Below are 25161 nucleotides of genomic sequence, written 5' to 3'. Positions count from 1 at the left end.
AATGTGTTTATTCGGAATTGGAAATACATTTCGTTGATGGAGTGGAAATTAATAAAATAAGCTATAATAGTCAGTATTTTGTTTCTGCATTTGAAGAGAGAACATTATCTGGCCAGTGCTGAAGATTCACGAGAATATGCAGTACAATTATAATGCCAGCCACTTTGTGTGAACGTTCCCTGTGAGTCTTGACGTGCGTAAGCGAATCATCACGAAAGTGAACTCCAGAACTATTGCAGCATCTAATTTAGCTGCATATGAGAAGTAGAGTTCGATTATTGTGACTCCAGTGCTAAAGAATTAAATTTAGACAGCAAAATGAGTTGTAGAACGATTGCTCTTTTGTGTGTATTTTATGATTGATGGTGCTACGCTTATGTTACGACAATACCGAAACAGGTAACTGGCAAGTATCTCTCCTCGAGGGGGCTAAATTGCGATAAAGAGGCAGAAGATGAAAAGGAAGAAATTATTATTTCCCAACATAGCCGATCTGGCTTCCAGCAAGTTAGACAGCTATTTTAGGAATTTAATTCCAACAACTCAACGTCTGTTGAGACTCTCACCAGTTACAATGGTAGTCATAATATATTATTATTATTATTATTATTATTATTATTATTATTATTATTATTATTATTATTATGATTATTATTATTATTGTTGTTGTTGTTAGGAACGCTGGACCATATTTGCTATTTGGTGATTTTTTATTAGGATTTCACGTGACGGGATTTCACCTCAACAGTGTCCGACTCGTTGGCTGAATGGTCATCGTACTGGTCTTCGATTCAGAGGGTCTCGGGTTCGATTCCAGACTGGGTCGGGGATTTTAACCTTCATTGGTTAATTCCATTGGCTCGGGGCTGGGTGTTTGTGCTGTCCCCAACATCCCTGCACCTCACACACCACACATAACACTATCCTCCACCACAATAGCACGCAGTTACCTACACATGGCAAATACCGCCCACCCTCATCGGAGGGTCTGCCATACAAGGGCTTCACTCGGCTAGAAATAGCCACACGAAATTATAATTATTATAACCTCAACAGTTAGGATGGAATGATGGTAACTATACCTCGGTGTTAATGTTATCCTTGTTCTTGTGACAATTGTAAACAAGGTAGTAGGTTTGCTTTACGCAGGAAAATATTAGCGACTTCCGGGTTAGAAGGAAAAGAGACTCATTTCAAACGCGATATAAAATACAATAGTAAGGAAATCGATCCTATCTGGTGACCTAGGTCGTCTACCTCAGTTGACCTCAAACCTTATCCAAGGTTATCTGCTTGTTTTTGTTATCGTCATATTCTGTTCATCGTTAGCTTTCGTTTTCTATTTTTTCGTGCCCTTTGTCGAGAATTCTCCATTAGATTACGTTCTGTGTGGCGCCGCACGATCACTTGATTGGTCCACAATACTCGAATCCCAGTGAATATCTTTACAGATCTAGGTTTTGCTTCCAGGCATTTTGATCTTCTAGCTCTGCCACTGCCTCTATTATGGTCGGGATTAAACCCCCATGTCAAGACTGTGTCCCATACATGAAACTCCATATTCTTAAACATGACTAAGAAGTTGCCTTGCCGGGCTGAATGGCTCAGACGATTGAGGCGCTGGCCTTTTGACTCCAACTTGGCAGGTTCGATCCTGGCTCAGTCCGGTAGTGTTTGAAGGTGCTCAAATACGTCACCCTCGTGTTCGTATATTTACTGGCACGTAAAAGAACTCCTGCGGGACTAAATTCCGACACCTCGGCGTCTCCGAAAACCATAAAAAGTAATTAATGGGACGTAAAGCAAATAACATTATTATAAGAAGTTATCTTCTCTCATCACATAAGAAGTTAGTTTTCATCATCCTTGTATTTCAACGTATTTCACGGCTTCCTTTTTCTCTTGCACGAGGGAAATTGTACTCAACCTTCAGCTATTCTTCAACACTGTATCTCCCAGTATTTGTATGTGTAATTGAAGTAACGTACATTGCCCATCTAGTGCTTTCTTTATCTCAGCCTTATCACATGTCATACAGGGTCAGCGTTAGCTTCTCTAATTTTCTTCCTCCAGGTCTTCCTGTTCCCAACTTCCTTTCATTTCAAGCCCTTCTCTCTCAAATATTCTGTTATCTTGTCCCTCCATCATGTACAGCGACAAGAAGAGGAGTATGTGGGAAAAACTTGGTGGTAAACAGAAGAAGCAAGGAAGATCAACCAGGAAGAAGAATTCGCACCATTGATGGACAGAAGTACGACCGAGCCGGTGGGGGTGGTGATTATTATTTTTAAAGGAAGTAAAACTGGGCAACCATTCTTTCTTAACATAAATCAGAGGGAGAGTCTAAGAGGTCCAACACTTTCAAGAATGAGGGTGTCGCGAAAGAAAGGCGACGAAGGGCATTTAAATGAAGGACTCCTTAGGTCGGAGTTCGGGATCGGAACAAATAAATAATTGACTAAAGGAGGTCGCATCGGACAGATGAAAGTGAGGAGCCTGACACAAGTTAGTGGAAGCAATGCCAGACTCAGCTCGGAGAAATGTGTTCGCCAACCCACGCGCCCAGTTGCAGAGCAACTGGTCCACCTTTTAGTCGCCTCTTGCGGCAGACAGGAGCTGTATGCTACGACCGGAGGAGAGAACTCCCACCATTGTTGGACAGAAATACGACTGGGGGAAAGTTATCCTACCATTTCTGGATTGAAATAGGACCGAGAGAAAGAACTCCTGCAATTATTGGTTTGAAGTAGGACCGAGAGAAAGAACTCCTGCCATTGTTGGATAGAAGTAGGACCGAGAGAAAGAACTCCTGCAATTGTTGGATAGAAGTAGGGCCGAGAAAAAGAACTGACATTGTAAGATGGAAGTAGGACCAAGAGAAAGAACTCCTGTCATTGTTGGATGAAAGTAGGACCGAGAGAATTAACTCCTGCCATTGTTGGATAGAAGTAGGACCGAGAGAAAGAATTCCTGCCATTGTTGAATAGAAGTAGGACCGAGAGAAAGAACTCCGGCCACTGTTGGATAGAAGTAGGACCGAGAGAAAGAACTCCTGCCATTGTTGGATAGAAGTAGGACCGAGAGAAAGAACTCCTGCCATTCTTAGGCAGAAGTACGACCGGAGGAAAGTTATCCTACCATTTCTAGATAGAAGTAGGATACAGAGAAAGAACGCCTGCTATTGTTGGACAGACGTACGACCGAGAGAAAGTACTCCTGCCATTGTTGGATAGACGTAGAACCGAGAGAAAGAATTCCATTGTTAGATAGAAGTAGGACTGAGAGAAAGAATATGTTCATGCTGTTATTAGAATTAAGTACGTCCGCAAGTAAGTACTGTCCTTCATGGACTTACTGTTTGTATGGCCACAAAGAAGAGCTCTTATCATTATCAGACTGATCTACAACCAAAAGAAAGAAATTTCCCTATTCTTGGAGTTATGTAGTAGCAAAGGAAAGACCTGAAGCCATTGTTAGACTGATGTAGGACCAAAAGAAAGAACTCGAGCCATTATTACACTGAAAGACCAAGAGAAAGGAATTCACCCTCAACTAGACAGATGTATACGGGGCGAGTTGGCCATGAGCGTAGAGGCGCGCGGCTGTGAGCTTGCATCCGGAAGATAGTAGGTTCGAATCCCACTATCGGCAGCCCTGAAAATTGTTTTCCGTGGTTTCCCATTTTCACACTAGGCAAATGCTGGGGCTGTACCTTAATTAAGGCCACGACCGCTTCCTTCCAACTCCTAGGCTTTTCCTATCCCATCGTCGCCATAAGACCTATCTGTGTCGGCGCGACGTAAAGCCCCTAGCAAAAAAAAAAAAAAAAAAGGCAGATGTATATACAAAATCAAAAACTCTACCCGTTACTGAACTGATATACGACTGTATGTTGAGTGTTCAGCCCAGAGGCTGGTTTATACCTCAGCAACTCTGCCATAAGCCGTCACAGGTGATCCAGGCTCTCTGAAAAGGCGCACTAGGGAAATGAGCAGTGTGGTAGTTTCCCGTTGCGTTCCTCAGTGGGCCAGAAGTTGTTATTACATATCAGTCTGCCAAGCCCATTGAACTGCCCGCACCAACCGACCCTATGGGCCACACTTGTACACCATTCGTAACAGGGGCCTGCTGTATACGGAATGGCATTACTAACATCGCTCGTACCTCAGTCACTTTCATAAGGATGAGACTGAGACAGGTGAATGAAAGTAACTAATTTGTTCTAGCACACGCCAGAAGACATAGTGCAGTGTAAACACTAGTCCTTGCCAGCAAAGGCTGAGTAAAAGAAATAAATCCTTCCATAGTTAGACTGGTGTACGACCCGAAGCAAGTACTACTGCCATAGTTAGGATTGTATTCAACGCCGAGGAAGAACTCCTGCCATTATTAGACTAGTAAGTAAGTAATCTAATGTTCTTGTCACGAGGTGTTGCATCTCGTTTCATGCTCAACCTGAATGGCTGTACCAGGAATCGAACCCAGGCCTCCGAGGATGGCAGCTAATAGTGCTAACAGTAACGTACGGAGGCTGGTGCAAGGCGAAACGTAATAAACAACACCTTTATTAGACTGATGTGTAGCGGAGGGAAATTACACCCGTCATTAATGAACAACCAAATGAAACAATACCTGCCAATATTGCACCGATGTTCGACCGCGGCGGGAGAGAACCCTCACTGTGGCAGAACTGAAGTAGGGCGGAGAAAAAGTCCGGCGCCAATGGAGAGCACGCTATCCCATCGCTCACAGTAACAGGTATTTTGGGAACTCTCTGGCCACATTCCTGGAAGTCTCCTCCGAGTGGCCGGTATCGTGATTGAACCACTGTTCTCCAGAATACCAAATGCTAGGCATGCATTTTGTATCAATCTATCATGTGCCCTGATGCAGTGACACTTCGATTGATTACAACCGGGCACGTAAGTCTGTTACAAATCAGTGAAGAAAATATGTGATAGACAGCCCCAAGGTATCCTTGTGGAGAAGGCCAATTAAATGTTCCGTACGGGTGAGTTGGCCGTGGGGTTAGGGGTGCGCAGCTATGAGCTTTCATCCTGGAGATAGTGGATTCTGAAGGTGGTTTTCCGCGGTTCCCCATGTTCATACGTGGCAAATGCTGGGACTGTACCATAATTAAGGCCACGGCCGCTTCCTTCCCACTCCCAGCACTTTCCTCTACCATTGTAGCCATAAGGTCTATCTGCGTCAGTGCGACGAAAAGCAAATTGTTAAAAAAATTAGTTTCATAAAATATCACCAGGACAGAAGTCCTAACCACACCCTCCTGCTTCAGCCCTTCTTTCAAAAATACGTATACACTTATATAAAGCAAGTGATTTTATTATAAAGAAGAAAGTACATTTGCATTTTCGTTATAATGTAAAATGCTATGATCATAAGGCACGAGATCTAAAAATTTACGGTAATTCTGTCCAAGAAACATATGCCCTTTGAAACTTTCTGCTGCATTGACTGGGATTTGAAATGCTTCTGTATGGGTGGGACAGCAACGAGAATGTCATTGGTTGATCCCGCTCCTGAATTTGTTTCCAGGTTATAAGGTCATGAAGAATGCGATGGAATCAAAGGAATAAAGACAGAAAACACATGAACAATCTGGTATCTTTCGCACATGTTGCAATAATTCATCCATTTCAATCGCTGTTGACCACTCGGATACAAAAGTAATTACTTGATGGTAATTTCAATTTAAAAATGCATAAAATTCGTCAGTGCAGTCCTCCATTACGTAATGTTAATGTACTAAGGAGGACTGCGGAACCACTTCACGATCGTTTTGTGTTCACAATTACAGCAGAAATCGGTTGTAACGGCAGGGCAGGGATCCTCACTTCCCTCTACAACCAGATGAACAAGTCCTATGTGTTTTAAAATGTGTCCTATCTTTCTATATCTTCTTCTGGTCAAATTTAACCAAAACGATCTCCTCTGACCAGTTCGATTCAGTAGTTGTTCATTGGTGATACGATATACCCATATCACCTTTAATAATCCTCTGTAACAAACATTTTAAAAGCTTCTATTTTCTTTCTGAGCTAATTATCATACATGTTTTGCTTCCATACAATGCTATGCCCCAGCCGAAAGTAGTCTTAAAAAGATGTCTTTCTAATTCCTAAATTAATGTTCGAAGTGAGCAAATTTATTTCCTTAAGAAACGTCTTCGTCCGTCTCTGTGGTGTAGTGGTTAGCGTGATTAGCTGCCACCCCCGGAGGTCCGGGTTCGAATCCCGGCTCTGCCACGAAATTTGAAAAGTGGTACGAGGGCTGGAACGGGGTCCACTCAGCCTCGGGAGGTCAACTGAGTAGAGGTAGGTTCGATTCCCACCTTAGCCATCCTCGAAGTGGTTTTCCGTGGTTTCCCACTTCCCCTCCAGGCAAATGCCTGGATGGTACCTCACTTAAGGCCACGGCCGCTTCCTTCCCTCTTCCTTGTCTATCCCTTCCAATCTTCCCATCCCTCCACAAGGCCCCTGTTCAGCATAGCAGGCGAGGCCGCCTGGGCGAGGTACTGGTCATTCTCCCCGGTTGTATCCCTGACCCAATGTCTGAAGCTCCAGGACACTGCCCTTGAGGCGATAGAGGTGGGATCCCTCGCTAAGTCCGAGGGAAAAACCGAACCTGGAGGGTAAACAGATGATGATGATGATGATGATAATATACTAAGAAGGATTGCGGAACCATTTCACAATCGTTTTGTGTTTACAATTACAGCAGAAATCGGTTGTAACGACGAGGAAGGGGCCTTCACTTCCCTCTATAACCAACTGAACAAGTCGTATGTGTCTTAAAATGTGTCCTATCTTTCTATATCTTCTTCTGCTCAAATTTAACCAAAACGATCTCCTCTGACCAGTTCGATTCAGTATTTCTTCATTGGTGTTACGATCTACCCATCTTACCTTCAGCATTACACTGTAACACACATTTTAAAAGCTTCTATTTTCTTTCTGAGCTAGTTATCGTACATGTTTCCCTTCCATACAATGCCACGCTCCAGCCGAAAATATGTCTTTCTAATTTCTAAATTATTGTTCGAAGTGAGCAAATTTCTTTCCTTAAGAAACATCTTCCTTGCTTCTGCTAGTCTGCATTTTATGTCCTCCGTACTTATTCCATCATCAGTTATTCCACTACCCAAGTGCAATATTCATCTATTTCCTTTAAGACTTTATATCCTTGTCTAATATTTCCTGCATCACCTGACTTGGTTCGACTGCACTCCATTACTTTTGTTTCGGTCTTATTTATCTTCATCTTCTACTCATTCTCTAGGGGCTGCTTGGCCGAGGCGGTAAAGGCGTGCTCGGTTCGCCCGGAAGGACGTGGGTTCAAATCCCAGTCAGGAAGTCGTAAAATTTATGAAACGAGATATCCACTTCCGGAGGTGCATATGGCCCTGAGGTTCACTCAGCCTACGCCAAAAATGAGTACCAGGTTAATTCCTGGGAGCAAAGGCGGCCGGGCGTAGCTCAAACCACTCTACCCCATCACGTGCCGAGGTTAACAATGGTGGAAGCCTTTACCTTCCACTCCTCCAAGGGCCTTCATGGCCTGTACGGAGGTTACTTTGCTTTGCTTACTCATTCTCTATGGTTCTTTTCATACCATTCAGCAATTTCTCCGAATACTCTGCAGACTCGGACAAAATAACAATATTATCGGGAAATGTCAGAGTTTAGATTTCCTCTCCTTGAAACCGAGAAACGGACACTGGACGATTCTGGATGAATTCACGGCAAAACCGTACCAAGTTACTTTGCTTCCGCACGTACACGCATGCACAGAAATGGTGTCCCGATATAAACAATGCATGGCGTCCCCCTCACCTCCTCTCATAACGCATTGCTGCAGGTAGACAGTCCACTACAAGACTGTTGTGATTGAAATGAGCAGCGCTGAGTGTCTCAGACGGTTGAGGCGCTTGCCTTCTCACCCCAACTTGACAGGTGGTATTTTAAGTTGCTCAAATACGCCAGCCTCGGTAGATTTGCTTGTATGTAAGAGAACTACTAAGGGGTTAAATTCTTGCACCTCGGCATCTCCGGAAACCACAGAAGTGGTTATTGGGACGTGAAGCAAGTAACATTCATTAATTGATTGAAATGAGCAGAGTGGTGGATATATAACATTACACACGTTGTGCTATCAACACTTCCCGCTCAATCCCCCCCCCCCACCTTTTCAGTACTGGAATGGCCTTCAACTCCACCGCTTCACTCCCTCCCCCACCTTTTCAGAACTGGAATGGCCTTCAACCCTACATCTTCACTCCCTCCCCACCTTTCTAGTACCGGAATGGCCTTCAACCCTACATCTCCACTCCCTCACCACCTTTTTAGAACTGGAATGGCCATCAACCCTAGACCTTTACTCCCTCCCCACTCTGCCTTCACACTACCCCTTCACTACCCCCTCTCCTTTTTAGTACTGCAATGGCCATCAACACTACCCATTCACTCCCTCCCCTCTTTTTAAGTATTGGAGTGCGGCGGTGTTGATTGTTTATGTGGGACACCATTTCTATGCATACGTGTACAAACAGCACACGAACTCTTTCCGACAACACCAGATTTCTTCCTGACAAACGTGGCCGTCTAACGACGCATGCGCAAAGTTATCTTTCTTCAAATCAACGCTCATATGAAAATCTGTTTCATTTGAGCCAACCCTTATAAAATTAAGTTGTCTTCCCTGAATGGATCAGTGTGGAACTAGCGACAAGGGATGGCTTTTTTCCTGATTGAACAAGACTCCCCTGAAAAAAATGTTGCAGTGTAGGGAAGATAATGCCGCTCTCCATGTAGTCATGCACGTTGAGAAATAGCAATAAAGACCAAATGCACACACTTCCTGTAATTCTGTCTTGCCTAGCACTAACCTGCTGTAACTGTCGTGTTGGCTAAATGCGAGTTGTAAAGTATAATAGTATAGGACTTTGGCGCACGTGAGCTGGAAAATTACAAGCAGTGTCGGTGAGGGTTTCATTGTCATCGTATTTAAAAGGCTGCAAGAGAGACACTTAACCAAGCAGCCACACCCTGACAGGACAAAGAGCCACTTTGACGTGTGGAGTTACAGCAACATGTAGGGTTATTGCATTGCTTGTTCTAGTTTCTGCTACTCCCGCAATAGTCCGCGCATTTCCATTCAACCCACAAGGAAAATAATGTCCAATATTGATGGCAATTTGGTGAGGATATCATATATCAAGGTCTACCAATGTCATAATTTCTAGTCCCCATAATGAAGTATGCTATATATTGGTTATAAACACGTTTCAAAATCTATGTCTAAGTTTGTTTAGATGTTACGGAAAATACAGAAACGTAACATTTAATAATTTACAATACAAATAAATGGCGTATGGCTTTTAGTGCCGGGAGATCCCAGGACGGGTTTGGCTCGCCAGGTGCAGGTCTTTTGATTTGACTCCCGTAGGCGACCTGCAAGTCGTGATGAGTATGAAGTGATGATGAAGACAACATATACACCCAGCCCCCATGCAAGGAAAATTAACCAATGATGGTTAAAATTCCAGACCCAGCCGGGAATCGAACCCGGGACCCCAGTGACCAAAGGCCAGCACGCTAACCATTTAGCCATGGAGCCGGACATTTACAATAATTCTCATGAATTACCTTGTCGTATTCTACGAGGTAGTCAATGTTTTGAGGGAAGTTACAACTGGAATAAACATTTTCACCGAGAAGTATCAAACTAATAATAATAATAATAATAATAATAATAATAATAATAATAATAATAATAATAATGTAGAATCATAGATATCTTATGAAGATAAAACTTATGGGTCACACCTGAGACATAATTAAACTTCGTAGTTAACCTCTTTGAAGGAAAAATACTAGGAAGGAAAGGAGGAGGAAGACCAAGGAAGCCATACTTCGAGGATGTGAGTAACTCGATGGAATGTAAACACTACAAGGAAGTGAAATGAACACAGGATTGAGAGAAGAATGGTAGCAGCGACAAGGCTTAAACTTTAGTGAATGATAATGATGAGCTACCAAGTACAAGCTCTTCGATTTTACGCCATTTAATGTGCTTGCATATCAATTTCAACATTCTGCTTTACTCTACCAAAATACAGAAAAACAGAACTTTGTAACTTCAATATACTTTGTAACATCTTAAGTAGCGACATCTCATTTTCTGTTTGAAATCATTTTTCTTTCTTCTTTTCTTTCTTTTTCCACCACTTTTCCCACACCTTTGGGGATTTGGTCCTATTTTCGGCCGGATGCAACCCTGTGTGGAGGGATGTAATTACTACTGCGTGTTTCTGTGGTGGTTGGTAGTGTGGTGCGTTGTCTGAATTTGAAGACGAGAGTATTGGGACAAACACAAACGCCCATTCCCGGAGCCAGAAGAATTAATCAGACGAGATTAAAATCCTCGGACCACCTGCGAATCGAATTCAGGTTCCTCTGAACCGAAGGCCTCAAATGCTGCCCATTCAGCCAAGGAGTTGGATGTTTGATATCATTTTACTATATCCTAAATTTACCAGAAAATATAATATCTTTTATTTTTGAAAATACTAAAAAATTAAGCATAGCCTCCGTGGCTCAGGGGGCATCGCGCCGATTTCTCACGGCTGAGTTCCGTGGTTCAAATCTCAGGCACACCATGTGACATTTGAGCTGGACAAAGGGACGCGGACCAGGTTTTTCTCCCCGCACTCCGGTTTTCGCTGTCATCTTTCATTCCAGCAACACTTTCCATTAACATTTCAATCATTAATCATTGCCCCAGAGGAGTGCGACAGGCTTCGGCAGCCGGCGCAATTCCTATCCTCGCCGTTAGATGGGGGCTTCATTCATTGCATTGCTGACCCGGTCGCATGACTTGAAACAGGCTGTGAATTATCATTATCAATTTAAAGTTAAATTTGTACATTGCTATCGTATGCTTTAGTCTACATCAAGCCTATGTACCTCTTATGATTAAATGTCCCCGGGATGGTAATATCCACTGTGGTGTATTAGAAATCAGCAGAGACAGATTTCTGCGAGTCTCAGTAAGGATGGTTATGCTTATTTCTCTTCCTTACTTGACAGTGGAAAACAGCCCACACAGTTTGTGCAAACAAGCGTGATTTTCTTGGAAATATCTTCCTTTTAAGCCTATTGTACAAAATTCGCTTTTCTGTCAGATATATTCGACAGAAATATATTTTCGAAGGATTATAACAAATTTATATGGCAATATCTTCCCTTTTCTTAACGCAAAATCAGGATTAAACAACACCAGTGCTTAGCGTATTACCACCATCAACTACAGAGTGACATGGTACTGGGCACAAATATAACAATTAATTTCCTGAATGGCGGACTTTGGAGCATTAAAAAAAAAATTATACAGCGCAGTTGTACAGTTCGTGAAATGTACAAACATTCGCCCTGTCTGCGCTTGTCACGAACATTTTAAATAATCTGTACAAACATTTCCCTAAATCGATAAAGGTGCTAGGTATTTACCATTTCGGTCGTGAGCTCATAATTAGGTATATGAATCAAGAACTTTGCAAGCACGTAATCATAAAATAATGGTTACCAATTTAGTATGTATTGTTCATCATAAATGCCGAGCAAGCAAACTAGGAAGGTAGAGAAACACACAAAGAAAAGAAAAGGTTTAATTCATGATGATATACGGTTGTAGTGCATGCCAGGTTGATATTGCTGCTGTAGAGGGCTTCAATTGATAGACTGGGCAGTCATTCTTTAATCGGCTACTAATAGACGTGGATAGTGCGACATTCTGCCGACAACATGAATCCAGTTAAGGACTGGCGTGCTGCAGAGATCGCGTGACAGGTCACTGTCTGGGTTCGATCCCCCGCACCTCATTGGCTCAACTGCCAGTAATTTATCTGCTTTTGAGCTGTGATAAATGTGCTTGTTGTTACCGATTGTTATTTCCCACTAATTTGTTGTCATACATCCACTCCGCTTGATCCCACGATAAAGTACTGTACTGGCCGGCATTGGCCTCTCAGGATTTCATTGTTATTCTGGCGGAGGTCATTCAATAGGGTTGAGTACATGTATAAAATGCAAATTACAGTACGCATTTCGGGTGCCGTGAAATAGCCGGTTTTGAACTTTATTTCGTGCTAGTTGTTAAGAAGTTTTATGTCTAGGGGATGGAATTTTGTACAGAAATATGTTAGTGTGTTATCGTTATATTTAACATGTAGCAAGAGTCCTCCATCCTACAGTAGGCTATATTTCTTTTAAGTGAGTTAGCCTACGCCATAAATCATTTTGGTGACGGAAGTGGCGGCGTTAATGATGGCGCAGTACAACTTGGCAACCATCCTCTCCAAAAACTTCTTTGTCTTCTCTCATCGATACCGTAATCGTAAAATCCATGATCTTCTTCTTCTTAATCTGTTTATCCTCCAGGGTCGGTTTTTCCTCGGACTCAGCGAGGGATCCCACCTCTACCGCCTCAAGGGCAGTGTCCTGGAGCTTCAGACTCTGGGTCGGGGACACAACTGGGGAGGATGGCCAGTACCTCGCCCAGGTGGCCTCACCAGCTATGCTGAACAGGGGCCTTGCGGGGGAATGGGAATGGAAGGGATAGACAGGAAGAGGGAAGGAAGCGGCCGTGGCCTTAAGTTAGGTACCATCCAGGCATTTGCCTGGAGGAGAAGTGGGAAACCACGGAAAACCGCTTACAGGATGGCTGTGGTGGGAATCGAACCCTCCTCTACTCAGTTGACCTCCCGAGGCCGAGTGGACCCCGTTCCAGCCCTCGTACCACTTTTCAAATTTCTTGGCAGAGCCGGGAATCGAACCCGGTCCTTCGGGGATGGCAGCTAATCACACTAACCACTACACTACAGAGGCGGACAAAATCCATGATCAGTGTAAGTTTCCATCCTTCGTGGTTTTCTGCCAAATAATTTCCAAGTGTGAGGGATGTTTTGGTTGTGCGTCCAACGTGTAGGAGCTCACCCACGTTCGCTCTTCTCAAGAAGATTCTAGGATTATATACGTTTCCGTACTACCTTTTCAGCATCCCATGATGTGAATAAAATCGATGCTATTTTCATACGGACCATGAAGGTCCTAGGATGGGTGGAAGGTAATGGCTTCCATTAAACGTAACCTCGGCACTTGGTGGGGTAGAATGGTTAGTTCTACGCCCGGCCGCCTTTCCTCCCCCAGGAATTAACCTGGTACTCATTTTTGGCGTAGGCTGAGTGGACCTCAGAGCCATGTAGACCTCCGGAAGTGGAAATCTCGTTCCTTAACTTTTTCGACTTCCTGACGGGGAATCGAACCACGTCCTTCCGGGTGAACTGACCACACCTTTACCGCCTCGGCCAGGCAGTTACGGCTTGTAGTTGGTCAATCAGGAGTTCACCTCCAATCTTGAGCATCTCAGCGATTACGCCATCTTCTGGTGCTTTATTGTTTTTGATATTTATTTTTTTTTTTGCTAGGGGCTTTACGTCGCACCGACACAGATAGGTCTTATGGCGACGATGGGATAGGAAAGGCCTAGGAGTTGGAAGGAAGCGGCCGTGGCCTTAATTAAGGTACAGCCCCAGCATTTGCCTGGTGTGAAAATGGGAAACCACGGAAAACCATTTTCAGGGCTGTCGATAGTGGGATTCGAACCTACTATCTCCCGGATGCAAGCTCACAGCCGCGCGCCTCTACGCGCACGGCCAACTCGCCCGGTGTTTTTGATATTTAATATGATACTTCGTACCTCATCATGATTAGGTGAAACTGAATATGGGTTTGGAACAGGTATATGGAATTGCAGTTTCACCGTAGGTGGTTCACAGTTGTGTAACTACTCAAGGTGCTGCTTCAGGATGTAACAGTTGGTCTTTGTGTTGGTCCCCAGTGTCCCATCAGGGCGACGAAAACTCAGTTCTTCCCTAAAGTTTCTGTAGAAATTCCGTGTGTTGTTTCTTTTGAAGTCATCATCAATCTCTTCTCATCTTTTGAGGTGGTATGTGCGTTTAATTCGTCTGAGTATTTTGGACGTTCGCTTCTGGGTTTCTGAACATATCTTCCAATTCTCTGGCGTTTGGTGACTGTGCCATTTCTTCCAGGCTCGAATACGTGATTCCAGAGCTTTGTCACAGTCAGAGATCGACCGCCCTTGTTTCCGATTATAGATCAGGGGCCGATGACCTTCGATGTTAGGCCCCTTAAAACAACAACAATCATCATCATCATCATCATCGTCGTCGTCATGTTTCCTATTATTATTATTATTATTATTATTATTATTATTATTATTATTCCCTTTTCGTTGAGTTAAAATGAGTGAAGAAATTATTCCTATTCAACGATGGCTTATTTGAGATTCTGACCTAGCTGTCTATGTGCAGCTTACTCACCATGCAGTCTAGCGTTCGAATGCATCGAACCTGGCCGATTCTTAGGGAGGAAGGGAAGTTAATTCACAGGACATGTTGTTGAATTTGGAAAGAAATTTGTTCTTTCTGCTGTTGTATAGGCTTTCAAAGATTGTTGGTGTAGTCTTTTAGAATCTATATCACGACTATCACTTAATGTAATACATGTGTTATTTCTTTTGTTGACAAACTGTGACAATATCATAACTCAGTGTTTAATTTTCAGAGTCTGGTTCCTGACTTGTTCTCTCATTATCCAACACAAACATCGGTCCGTACAATGAGTCACTTCATGCAGAGCATGGACACAGGTATGATACAACTACCACTAAATCTATTCTTCTGTTTCGGGATGTGCACTTAGTTTGAGAGAAGGATCTATGTAATTTTACTGTTAATAAACTAATGTTCTCCAATTACAGACTTTTATAAGTTGTTGAAGACCAGAAAATTGATTCAGCATTATTGTTTAGAAGGTATACTAAACTGTTTATAACGTAGATCTCATAGAGAGTTGGCTACGCCGTACGGGTTATTTTGAAATTGGGATGCGAGGGGTTCTAATCCCACGACTATCAGTCCTGAAACTGCATTTCCAGTTTACACCAGGGATGTGGTTGGACTGTATCCTAATTGCAGTCCCCATATTCCAGTATGACGGGATGAGTGGTTCTGATAGTTAAGGCGCTGGCTTTCTGAGCCCGAGTTGACAGGTTCGATCCTGGCTCAGTCCGGTGATATTGGAAGGTGCTCCAATATGTCAGCCCCGTGTCGTTAGATTTATTAGCGCATAAAAGAACTCCCCGGAACAAAACTCCGGCATCTCATCGTCTCCGAAAAGCTTAAAAGTAGTTAGTATGACGTAAAGCCAATAAATTTATTATTATTATTATTATTATTATTATTATTATTATTATTATTATTATTATTATTATTATTTCTCCGTTAGGGTCTTCTGGGGACCACGCGAACATTTCAGTGCTTTGTTGTTCCCTTTTCCTCCAATACTCCTTCATCTGAGCTTCCGTGGCTCAGGCGGCAGCGCGACGGCCTCTCACCGCTGGGTTTCGTGGTTCAAATCCCGGTCACTCCGTGTGAGATTTGTGCTGGACAAAGCGGAGGCGGGGCAGGTTTTTTCCGAGTACTCCGCGGTTTTCCCTGTCATCTTCCATTCCAGCAACACTCTCCAACACTATTTCATCTGCCAGTCATTAATCCTTGCCCCAGAGGAGTGCGATAGGCTTCGGCTAATTGACAAAGGAAGATAAAATATTAAGATAGTTTTTGATTAAGAGTCACTGCGATTATTTGACCATTGGATATAGCAGGAAGAAATGAAAAGATAATGAAAAAGGAATATTATGAAATAAAGAGAGTATAAGGGACGGGACCCATTGTTAGAAAAAGTAAATCACGAAACTCCGTTAGGGACTGGGAAGTAAATCACGGGGCTATGTGGGAGAGAGTGATCAGCTCCTGCACCTAGCCGCTATCTTGGTATAGTTCTCTTTCCTAGCTGACACTGCGTGAATTTCAGGGTCACATGCCTCTCAGAAGCTCAAGATTCGTCCCTAAATATCTCGACTTCCTGGTGGGGAGTCGAACCCACGCCCTTCGGAACATAATTTTACTACTTCAGTTACGAAGAAAAAAAACAGAGAAGGTGAGAAGTGAAAAGCATAGGTCAGAAAATTTTAAAAACATGGCAGTTTAAATATATTACCCGTTTACTAAAGGAAGAAATATTTATTGCACATAGTAATGCTGCTGACTGCATGCTCGCCCGGTGGCCATGATCGTTAAAACGCTGAAGTCTAAACGGTCTGACACCGTGGTTTTCCGGTTCGAGTCCCGTTGTTCGAAAAAAATTTCACCATCAGAATGTTGGCTAGCAACGTAGGGGAGCTGGTGGTATACAATTTCTAATCACTAAATTGCGTGCCGAAAGCGTGGATTAAATTCCGAAACTCTCCGCAGTGCTCATATGGAGCGATGGCATTTGATAGTGATTCGTTCGCCGGATGGGGACGTCAATCTTTGAGCAGATCCCTTGGTGCTATTCGACAGGAGTAGGCTATGTGTCGGCACCGGGTTTCACCCTTTCCCTACTATCATATATCACGTTATTCATTTCATCTCATTAACTCCTCTGATGACCGGGCGAGTTGGCCGTGCGCTAGAGGCGCGTGGCTGTGAGCTTGCATCCGGGAGATAGTAAGTTCGAATCCCACTGTCGGCAGCCCTGAAGATGGTTTTCCGTGGTTTCCCATTTCACACCAGGCAAATGCTGGGGCTGTACCTTAATTAAGGCCACGGCCGCTTCCTTCCAACTCCTAGGCCTTTCCTATCCCGTCGTCGCCATAAGACCTATCTGTGTCGGTGCGACGTAAAGCCCCTAGCAAAAAAAAAAACTCCTCTGATGAGGTTCACGTCAGGAAGGGCATCCGGTCATAAAAACCCACCACGGCAGATTCATCTCAACTTATACCCAACCCGGTAGAGAAACGGGACAAACAAACAGTAATGCTGACTGTGATATCTGGCTTTCTGGACGAATGGACAGCGTTATGCCCTGCGGTTCGATTCCTGGCTGGGAAGTTTAACTGCGATTAATGCCTCCAGCTTGGGGACTGGGTATTTTTGTGCGTCTTAATTCGCACCCCTTCATTTTTACACAACACACCACACTATCACTCACAACAGAAGTGAATACTTCACTCAACACAGTGTTCTCGTCAGGAGGTGTATCTTGCCATAAAAATGGGATTAGTTCCCATATAGCACCAGTAATTGGAAAGGGGACATAAGGAAGAAGAGGAAACAGAAGTGATGATGATGGCTGAGGGAAACAATTTATAAATGTCACAACACAAAACTACTTGTAATCCAGGTGTGATATCGTCCAGGTTTTTCTGTGAGAGTACCAGCCATTACGAAAGTGTTTCGAGATCATTTCTCTCCAGATTAAAAAAAATCTTTACTGTCATTCTTTTGAAGTTATTTTTACTATGTCAGATGTACAATTGACGTGTGCTTGATAATTTCTCTGTCAGAACTTTTCTCTTGCAGGGAGGTTCTCCAAGTATGACTATGGACCGGAGGAGAATACCTACCGCTACAACAGCTCTTCTCCTGTAGAATATGACCTGGTTGCAGTCAGCTCACCCGTCGCTATCTTCGTTGGTGATAGTGACCCCTTTACGGAGCCTCAGGTAGATAAAACACTGAAATTCTGAAGTTCTGAAGGAAACATTTATCTACTTGCTCTACTACTATATAGGTGGGGTTGGTCGAGTATCTGTTGTACGATGTGATTACGAGAGCTTTTACCATAGGGGCTCTCAGCTTGAAAAATTCGCATTCTCACCTTCTGACCCCAACTGGGCAGGTTCGATCCTGGCTCAGTCTTGTGGTATTTGAAGGTGCTCAAATACATCAACTGCGTGTCGTTGATTTACTGGCACATAAAATAACTCCTGCGGGACAAAATTCCGGGAGTTTGCCGTCTCCGAAAACCATCAAAATGTAGTTAGTGGAACTTTATTTACTTATTTATTCATTTCTTTCTTTCTTTCTTTCTTTCTTTCTTTCTTTCTTCCTTTATCCTCCTGTCAGAAACGTATACATATAAGGCACAGTTCCAATATTATATTCGCTGTGATCAGAACTTGCCTACTTCCAGTTAGTGGGAACTCCTGACTTCTGGTTTAGGGGTTGTAACCGAAAAAAGTAAACCCCAGGATACATCAACGCAAACACATTTCTCGAGAGAAAACAACAAACAGGGCCAACAGAAAAGTTTATTTAAAATATCACGTCCACCAATCCAGTGGTCTGTTTCATAAGTATATCTGTTGAAATGACGAACACACGACTTAAGTTGTGTAATTACATTCAGAGTTGGAGGCGGTTATCCTTCATTTATAATTCTGCTTTTGTCCTTAAAAGAAAGCATATTAAATGTTTCTCTTAATTCTTCTTTTCCTGCCACTTTTTCCCACACCTGTGGGGTCGCTGGTGCGAACTGCGTCGCACATGTGGATTTGGCCCTGTTTTTACGGCCGGATGCCCTTCCTGACGCCAACCCTCTATGGAGGGATGTAAGCACTGTTGCGTGTTTCTGTGGTGGTTGGTAGTGTAGTGTGTTGTCTGAATATGATGAGGAGAGTGTTGGGACGGACATATACACCCCGTCCCCGAGCCAGAAGAATTAATCAGAAGCGATTAAAATCCACGACCCGGCCGGGAATCGAACCCGGGACCCTCTGAACCGAAGGCCAGTACGCTGACCATTCAGCCAACGAGTCGGACTTTAAATGTTTCTTTTAATAATCGTTCTATTACACAATGGTTAGAATGAATCAATTTAGATTGCGCGGTAGAATCGCGTGACCCTGGCGCTTCTATATCCATGCCTATGAACTACTCTCTGATCGGTGTGATGTCATTTCAAAGTCGCATCATTCCCGCATTTTCTTTGTTTGATATTTACACTACAGGCACACAATACTAAATTATTTACAATACTACAACACACATTTGTCATATATCATAATTTATAGCACAAGAAAAGAACCACTCACAAGCAAGAAATCCAGTATTTTACGAAATAACTTACAGGATTGCAGCTTGCACCGGCCTCCGACGGATGTGGCTGTTCGTTCCGCATTCCAACCCCACGGAAGAGATCAACAAACAACAAGGTTTCAGTTATCGTGCTGTCATCTCTGGAGTACTTTGGCAATAATTAGTAAGTCACTAGCCAGCCACGCTCGTTGCTTCCATCTATGAATATCGATACCAAGCTCGATAGCTGCAGTCGCTTAAGTGCGGCCAGTATCCAGTATTCGGGATACAGTAGGTTCGAGCCCCACTGTCGGCAGCCCTGTAGATGCTTTTCCGTGGTTTCCCATTTTCACACCAGGCAAATGCTGGGGCTGTACCTTAATTAAGGCCACGGCCACTTTCTTCCTACTCCTAGCCCTTTCCGGTCCCATCGTCGCCGTAAGACCTATCTGCGTCGGTGCGACGTAAAGCAAGTTGTAAAAAAAATGATCATCGATAACTATGCGTTTGAATTTTATATAAGTAGCTTCCATGAAAATATAAGCAATGAATGTTTATTTTTCGTTGAAAATACAAGGGGTGTAACACATCAGTCGCATGTATGGGAAATTCGCCACTGGTTCCAGTGCGTTTACTGTGGAGTAATCTATTTCTCCTTGATTACAGGAGGCTGGACACAGTTGACATTGCGGCAGATGTTGTATAGTCTGGACTTCTCCATATTCACAATTAATATCATTCTCACTAGAGTAGCCCCATCCGGCTAAATTAACCTTTGCTCTGCCTACCCAAGCAAAAGATGGGTTCTTTTCTGCTCCACTTTCTTTCTTTCCTTATTGGCAGCTATTTCTCTTCGAATAGGAGGTGGTGCTATTCCTCTGAAGTGGTAAAGTGGATTTCAAGCAGCCTGTTATAATTTTATATGTTTCATTACAAGTTGCATCTAACTTTTTGGCATGCGTGGAACTATACCAAACAGAACAGGCGTATTCTGCTGCAGAATAACATAGAGACATTTCAGAAATTCGGATGGTATCCCCACTGTGATCCAACCAATTTCTTGAGAAGATTGTTCCTGGTGACCACGGGAACTCTGAGGTGGTTCTGACATTCCCTTCACTTACTTCTAGCAGGCACCTTGCCATCGTCATTCTTATCCGACCTTCCTTCGTCAACGCAACGGTTTAGGAAGCCTTTCATCTCTATGGTCTTCGTAGCCCGACGCATTCTTTGCTGTTGCCTTTATTGTGAGAGGTGTCAGACCTGTTCTTTTAACTCTTCTTGTTGATTTTAATGGGGGATGGTTATGTAATTGTACATTCCTTACAGTAATTATCAACTCCAGCACTTCCACTATATTTTCTATATCTGTCGACACTAGAATGTTTTTGAGTAATTACTTTCGATTGTTTTAGGTGAAAAAGTTCTCAACCACCTTATTATTGTGTGTTGATCGACGTTCCACCCATTTAAACGTGATATTGTTTCAAATGGGTAGACAAGTTAAGTCCTGAAAGGATACAGAATAAATCCTAAAAGAAAAATAGATGATTTCTTCTTCTTCTTATCATAATTTATATTTCCACGCATTCATTTTTATTAACAAGTTGCCCTGAAAGATGCCAGTGCTTATTGTTATCCACTCCATGAACTAAATGATATACAAAGGATAAATTGTATCCAAGGTACAAACTTTTCTGGACCATAAAGTAACATTTATTTGCTCATAAAATCGCAGTGTTTTCAGCCTCCAGAATTCAACTCTATCTGTAAAAATAAACCATGGACATTTTGTTCAACATGTGGTCTCTAATGTTATCATTCGCCTGAAGACTTTTCGAAGTGCAGTGTTTCTGCGTAATGGTTAAGAGTGACCAATAACTATGGTTCATTTTGTGAAATATTACTGATCGGAGAAGCAGAAGGAGCACGGAAAAACTGAATTTGTCTATGTAAAATTTTACTTCCACTAGCCTAGATTTTAAAAACGTGATTCTGAGCTTTATTAAATCGATATACTAGGTATTACCGACAAATTCCTTGACAAGAGTGCGGTTATCTGTTGGTCTTCTTGTACAGAAGGATATGCACCATGGTGATCTCTGTCAGAATTAATATTCTTCCCGCATTTACTGACTTCATCTTTTGTTACAACTTCTCTCGACAGAGAAGGGAAATAAATTAATACCGTGCTAAAATTAGACTTCTCTTTTAAAGTAACTGCTTCTAAGTATAAAAGGAAGTTGCTCTTTTTATTTTGTAAGACTAGCATTACCTTTGTAACTTCTGTCATTAAATTCTTTAATAAGAACTCCCTCCCTAACTGCGGCGGTGTCAAAAGAGCTGCCTGATTGCCCTAATATCAAAGAAAGGATCGGGGGGAAAGTTATTCCTGAAACGAAAATGCTTGTTACTAATTATGTAGGAGTACTCATTGTGTAATCTTGGATTGATTCGGATTCTTCTTGCCTTTTCACTAAAACTTTCCATTAATGTAATTGCTTTTACAACTTTCAGTTGCCATTTCTGTTCTTGGAGATGCTACTTCGGAAGATCATTGAATGGTGTTCTAAGTACTTTGAAAGTTTGTCAAAATATATATTGTATTTACTGTACGGATAGAGCTTGCAAAGTATGCAGTACCACCTGGTCACGTAGCCGTGCGGCAAAGCTCTTATCATGAAAAGAAGGTTAATACCGAATCACGGCCACTTACAGCGACCATTCTAGGTGCCACTTTTCTCAATGATTTTTATCACCCTACGTTAACAAATGAGTTAATACAAGTACAGTGGTTCCAAGAGACTCCTTTTCCCATACAGTACCTAAAAAATCTTAAGACCACCGTGTTTTTGATATATACTTAGTTTTATTACGAATAAAAAATCAGAATATCACTCATAAAACATATTTGCTTACATTATGTCTAACCCTGTTATCTAATAAGACTGAATTTTAGTCACGTTTTTAAAATAAAGGACACATTTAATTATTTTTTACAGAAGCTAGAAATGCATCGAATATAGAAATATCGAAATAATGATGTGCATAATATTTCTTTTTCATAAATTACACACGCAGAAGTATATTTATTGTAGGCTACTTATTTAATGCAATTGAATAATTCTTACTGTTTCTTCAGTGTCTGTAACATTGATTGACACTTCTACAAAAATGCAGAACCCGAGGAAAATTTTGAAGTCATATTAACCAAAATTAAACTTTAGAATTTCAAAGAAAATTGCTTCCCAGTCACAGATGCTGAATTTAATACGGGTTTCACACGTGCGTTCTGTTGAGGGCCTATCGTATAGGGCATGTTTCGCCATGGTGGTTCAGTCAGCTGTCTCGCTATGGGGATTACAGGACCGCATTCCAGTCTAGTAAATATAACGAAATTCTGCAAGAAGGACCCTCACGCTTTTAGGGACAAGCATTCTCATTTCAGTTCTTTATAAAGCATACATTTATTACATCACCAAAGAAATTCCACACACTGTTCCACAAAATTCAGATGTAGTCCTTTTCCTCAGAAGACAAGATATTTGCACATTCCAGACAACTCTCACTCGGACCTTCTAACACTAGAAGGCTATTAACCAAAGGGCGTACTCGTAATCAGAGCTTCCTGTTCTTGTGTTCAACATGCTTTCTGTATATCACTAACTTATCCGAATGTTTTAATAAATAGAACCTACGTATAAATTAAACATGTTGATAATAATTAATGGGAAAAGAAACAATTTCTCAACTAATGCTATACTCCTGTTCAACCCTGACACGCCGTGATCAACGTAACCAATTCTCTCAGCCATTATTTTTTGCTTCGTTGATCGGGGTCGCTATCCCACCAACATGTACTTCATCATATTGTAGGCAGAGTGGATCTCTCTAATCAGCCCTGAGATCCAGGTAAAAATCCTTGATATGGTCAGGAATCGGACTCGGGGTCTTCAGGCAAGGGAATGTTAGTAAGGACTACAGTTCGAACAGCTTTTGTAAACAACATTCAGGGTCTAGTGTGTAACTGCACAGTGTGCACAGACAACTGTCACCTCGTTTATGGCCACTTCTTCTTTGTTTGGGAATATGGAGCATTTTGGAAAATAATAATTAACATAATATAATAGAATAATTTTTATTGTCGTTAGGCAACTGGCAGTTCCAATGGACAGAGTCATAGGTGCATAGTTACAAAATATTACAAGTATCTCATTAAGCACAGAAAATAAATACAACTACAGTATATACACAAAAGTTAAAATAAACATAACACTATTCGTCCAAGAGAGTGATAAATAACTACTAATTTACCAACGTGTTAGGATGGCGTTGGCCTTTATTACCCCCCTTGAAACAGTGTTATTTTTTCATCAAATTCAGATACTGAGTAGAAGCTATTGGATGTCAACAAATTTTTAAGGGGTCTTTTGAAGTTACTACTACATCTACTTTGTCCTTCCTGACCTTTCCAGGCTTGCTCTGATGCAGGCTTTTGTCCTACAATATATGTTTCTATCTCGAAGTAATATTTTGACCACTCTATGGGCTACTTCAATTTCTGAGGTAACTTTTAAATCATACTGTATATGAGCATGTTAATGACAGATATTAAATATCGGGTCATTACTACTACCTGGTAATATTTGCTGGAATAACGACCGTGATTTCTGTTTCAGGACATGGAGTGGTTAGCTCAGCAACTGCCGAACATGATTGGCAATTTCCTTGTTGCTGCCCAGTCCTTCAGCCATCTCAGCTTTCTCTGGTCTACTGACGCCGATGCTGTCCTTTACGATCCTTTACTGCGCCTGCTGGATATGTATAGAGTATACTGAACTGGAATATTCACATTAAAGGACTGCTACTGTTTGTACCTGTAGACTAAGAACTTGTATCGAGGAATACTGCCTAAGAAGTAATTGTGAATGAGTAATAACAATGAACATGTTTTCCAGAGACTGACATTTATTACTTTTCCATGATACTCGGTATGGATGAAAACCTCTTCGGGCTGTTGAGTTCTTTTTGCTCTTAAGCTAGTTGTAGGTAAGGATAATTTCCATTGCGTCCATCTTTCATCTACAAATTCACTTTCCAACCTATTTTTGCCAATGTTTGGTCATATACCTTCTTCATATTCACTAGCCTAATCTGTTTCTGCCTATCATCTCGTACTAGGTTTTGCACTCTTCAGATTTCATACAAAACATTTACCTCACTTAATTCCTACCATTCATTTCCTCAATCGTCCGACTCGTTGGCTGAATGGTCAGCGTACTGGCCTTCTGTTCAGAGGGTCCCGGGTTCGATTCCCGGCCGGTTCGGGGACTTTAACCTTAATTGGTTAATTCCAATGGTTCGGAGGCTGGGTGTTTGTGCTGCCCCCCCAACATCCCTGCAACTCACACACCTCACATAACACTATCCTCCACCACAATAACACGCAGTTACTACACGTAGCAGATGCGGCCCATCCTCATCGAAGGGTCTGCCTTACAAGGACTGGACTCGGCTAGAAATAGCCACACGAAATTAAAAAAATCCTCAATATGATTTATTCCGTCAAATATTCTATATCTTTTTAGCGAGTATATTTACACGCACGTGTTCATCCCCCTAAGTGTATAGAAATATATTACATTCAGTCAAACAATATTGTAATTTTGTCTATCCTAAATTTATCGCAGTTTCGTTTTTTTCACAATTCATTACCATTTTATGTGCTATGTGCTCTTTGTGTTGTGTCAATTTTACACATACATTAAATTTTACTAGCTATATTAATGTTAATTTTTGAAAATAAAGTTCACTTTAAAATACATTCTTTATCCTGGAATATAAGGAATATGTCTATGTTGTGATGTCTCTGTAGCGTGATATTTAAGATGAACTGCTTTCTTTCAACTCTGCCTTTGTTTCACTCAATCAAAAAAGAAATATTCCTTCTTCCACTAAGAATTTGAAGTGCGAATGTTCTTTGAATTCTGAAGGTTTTGTATAATTTCTACCATGTACAGATATTTATTTGAAGATATGAGATATGTTTTTATCCTCTAATTATGTTATTAATGATTCTCGAAGAACTGAGAATTTAAAACTACATTTATTGTAAGTCCAAATTAATATGATAAAATATGCAGCGCAGCATTTTAGTG

General features: G+C 41.9%; 1 protein-coding gene across 1 annotated transcript in view; it reads left to right on the top strand.

Annotated features, from left to right (window-relative positions):
- LOC136880840 (lipase 3) overlaps window positions 1-24910 on the top strand; it is a 133394-nt gene extending 108484 nt beyond the window's left edge. The window contains exons 6-8 of the mRNA XM_067153384.2: window positions 14664-14748; window positions 17507-17649; window positions 23683-24910. Coding sequence (XP_067009485.2) covers window positions 14664-14748; window positions 17507-17649; window positions 23683-23841 — 387 coding nt within the window. The 3' untranslated portion in view covers window positions 23842-24910. The remainder of the gene's footprint in view (window positions 1-14663; window positions 14749-17506; window positions 17650-23682) is intronic.
- The last annotated feature ends 251 nt before the right edge of the window (window positions 24911-25161 follow it).

This window comes from Anabrus simplex, chromosome 9 (assembly GCF_040414725.1).
Source record: "Anabrus simplex isolate iqAnaSimp1 chromosome 9, ASM4041472v1, whole genome shotgun sequence".
NCBI classification, from domain to species: domain Eukaryota; kingdom Metazoa; phylum Arthropoda; class Insecta; order Orthoptera; family Tettigoniidae; genus Anabrus; species Anabrus simplex.
The sequence above is the reverse complement of the archived record's forward strand: the minus strand, read 5'-3'. Positions and strand labels throughout refer to the sequence as shown.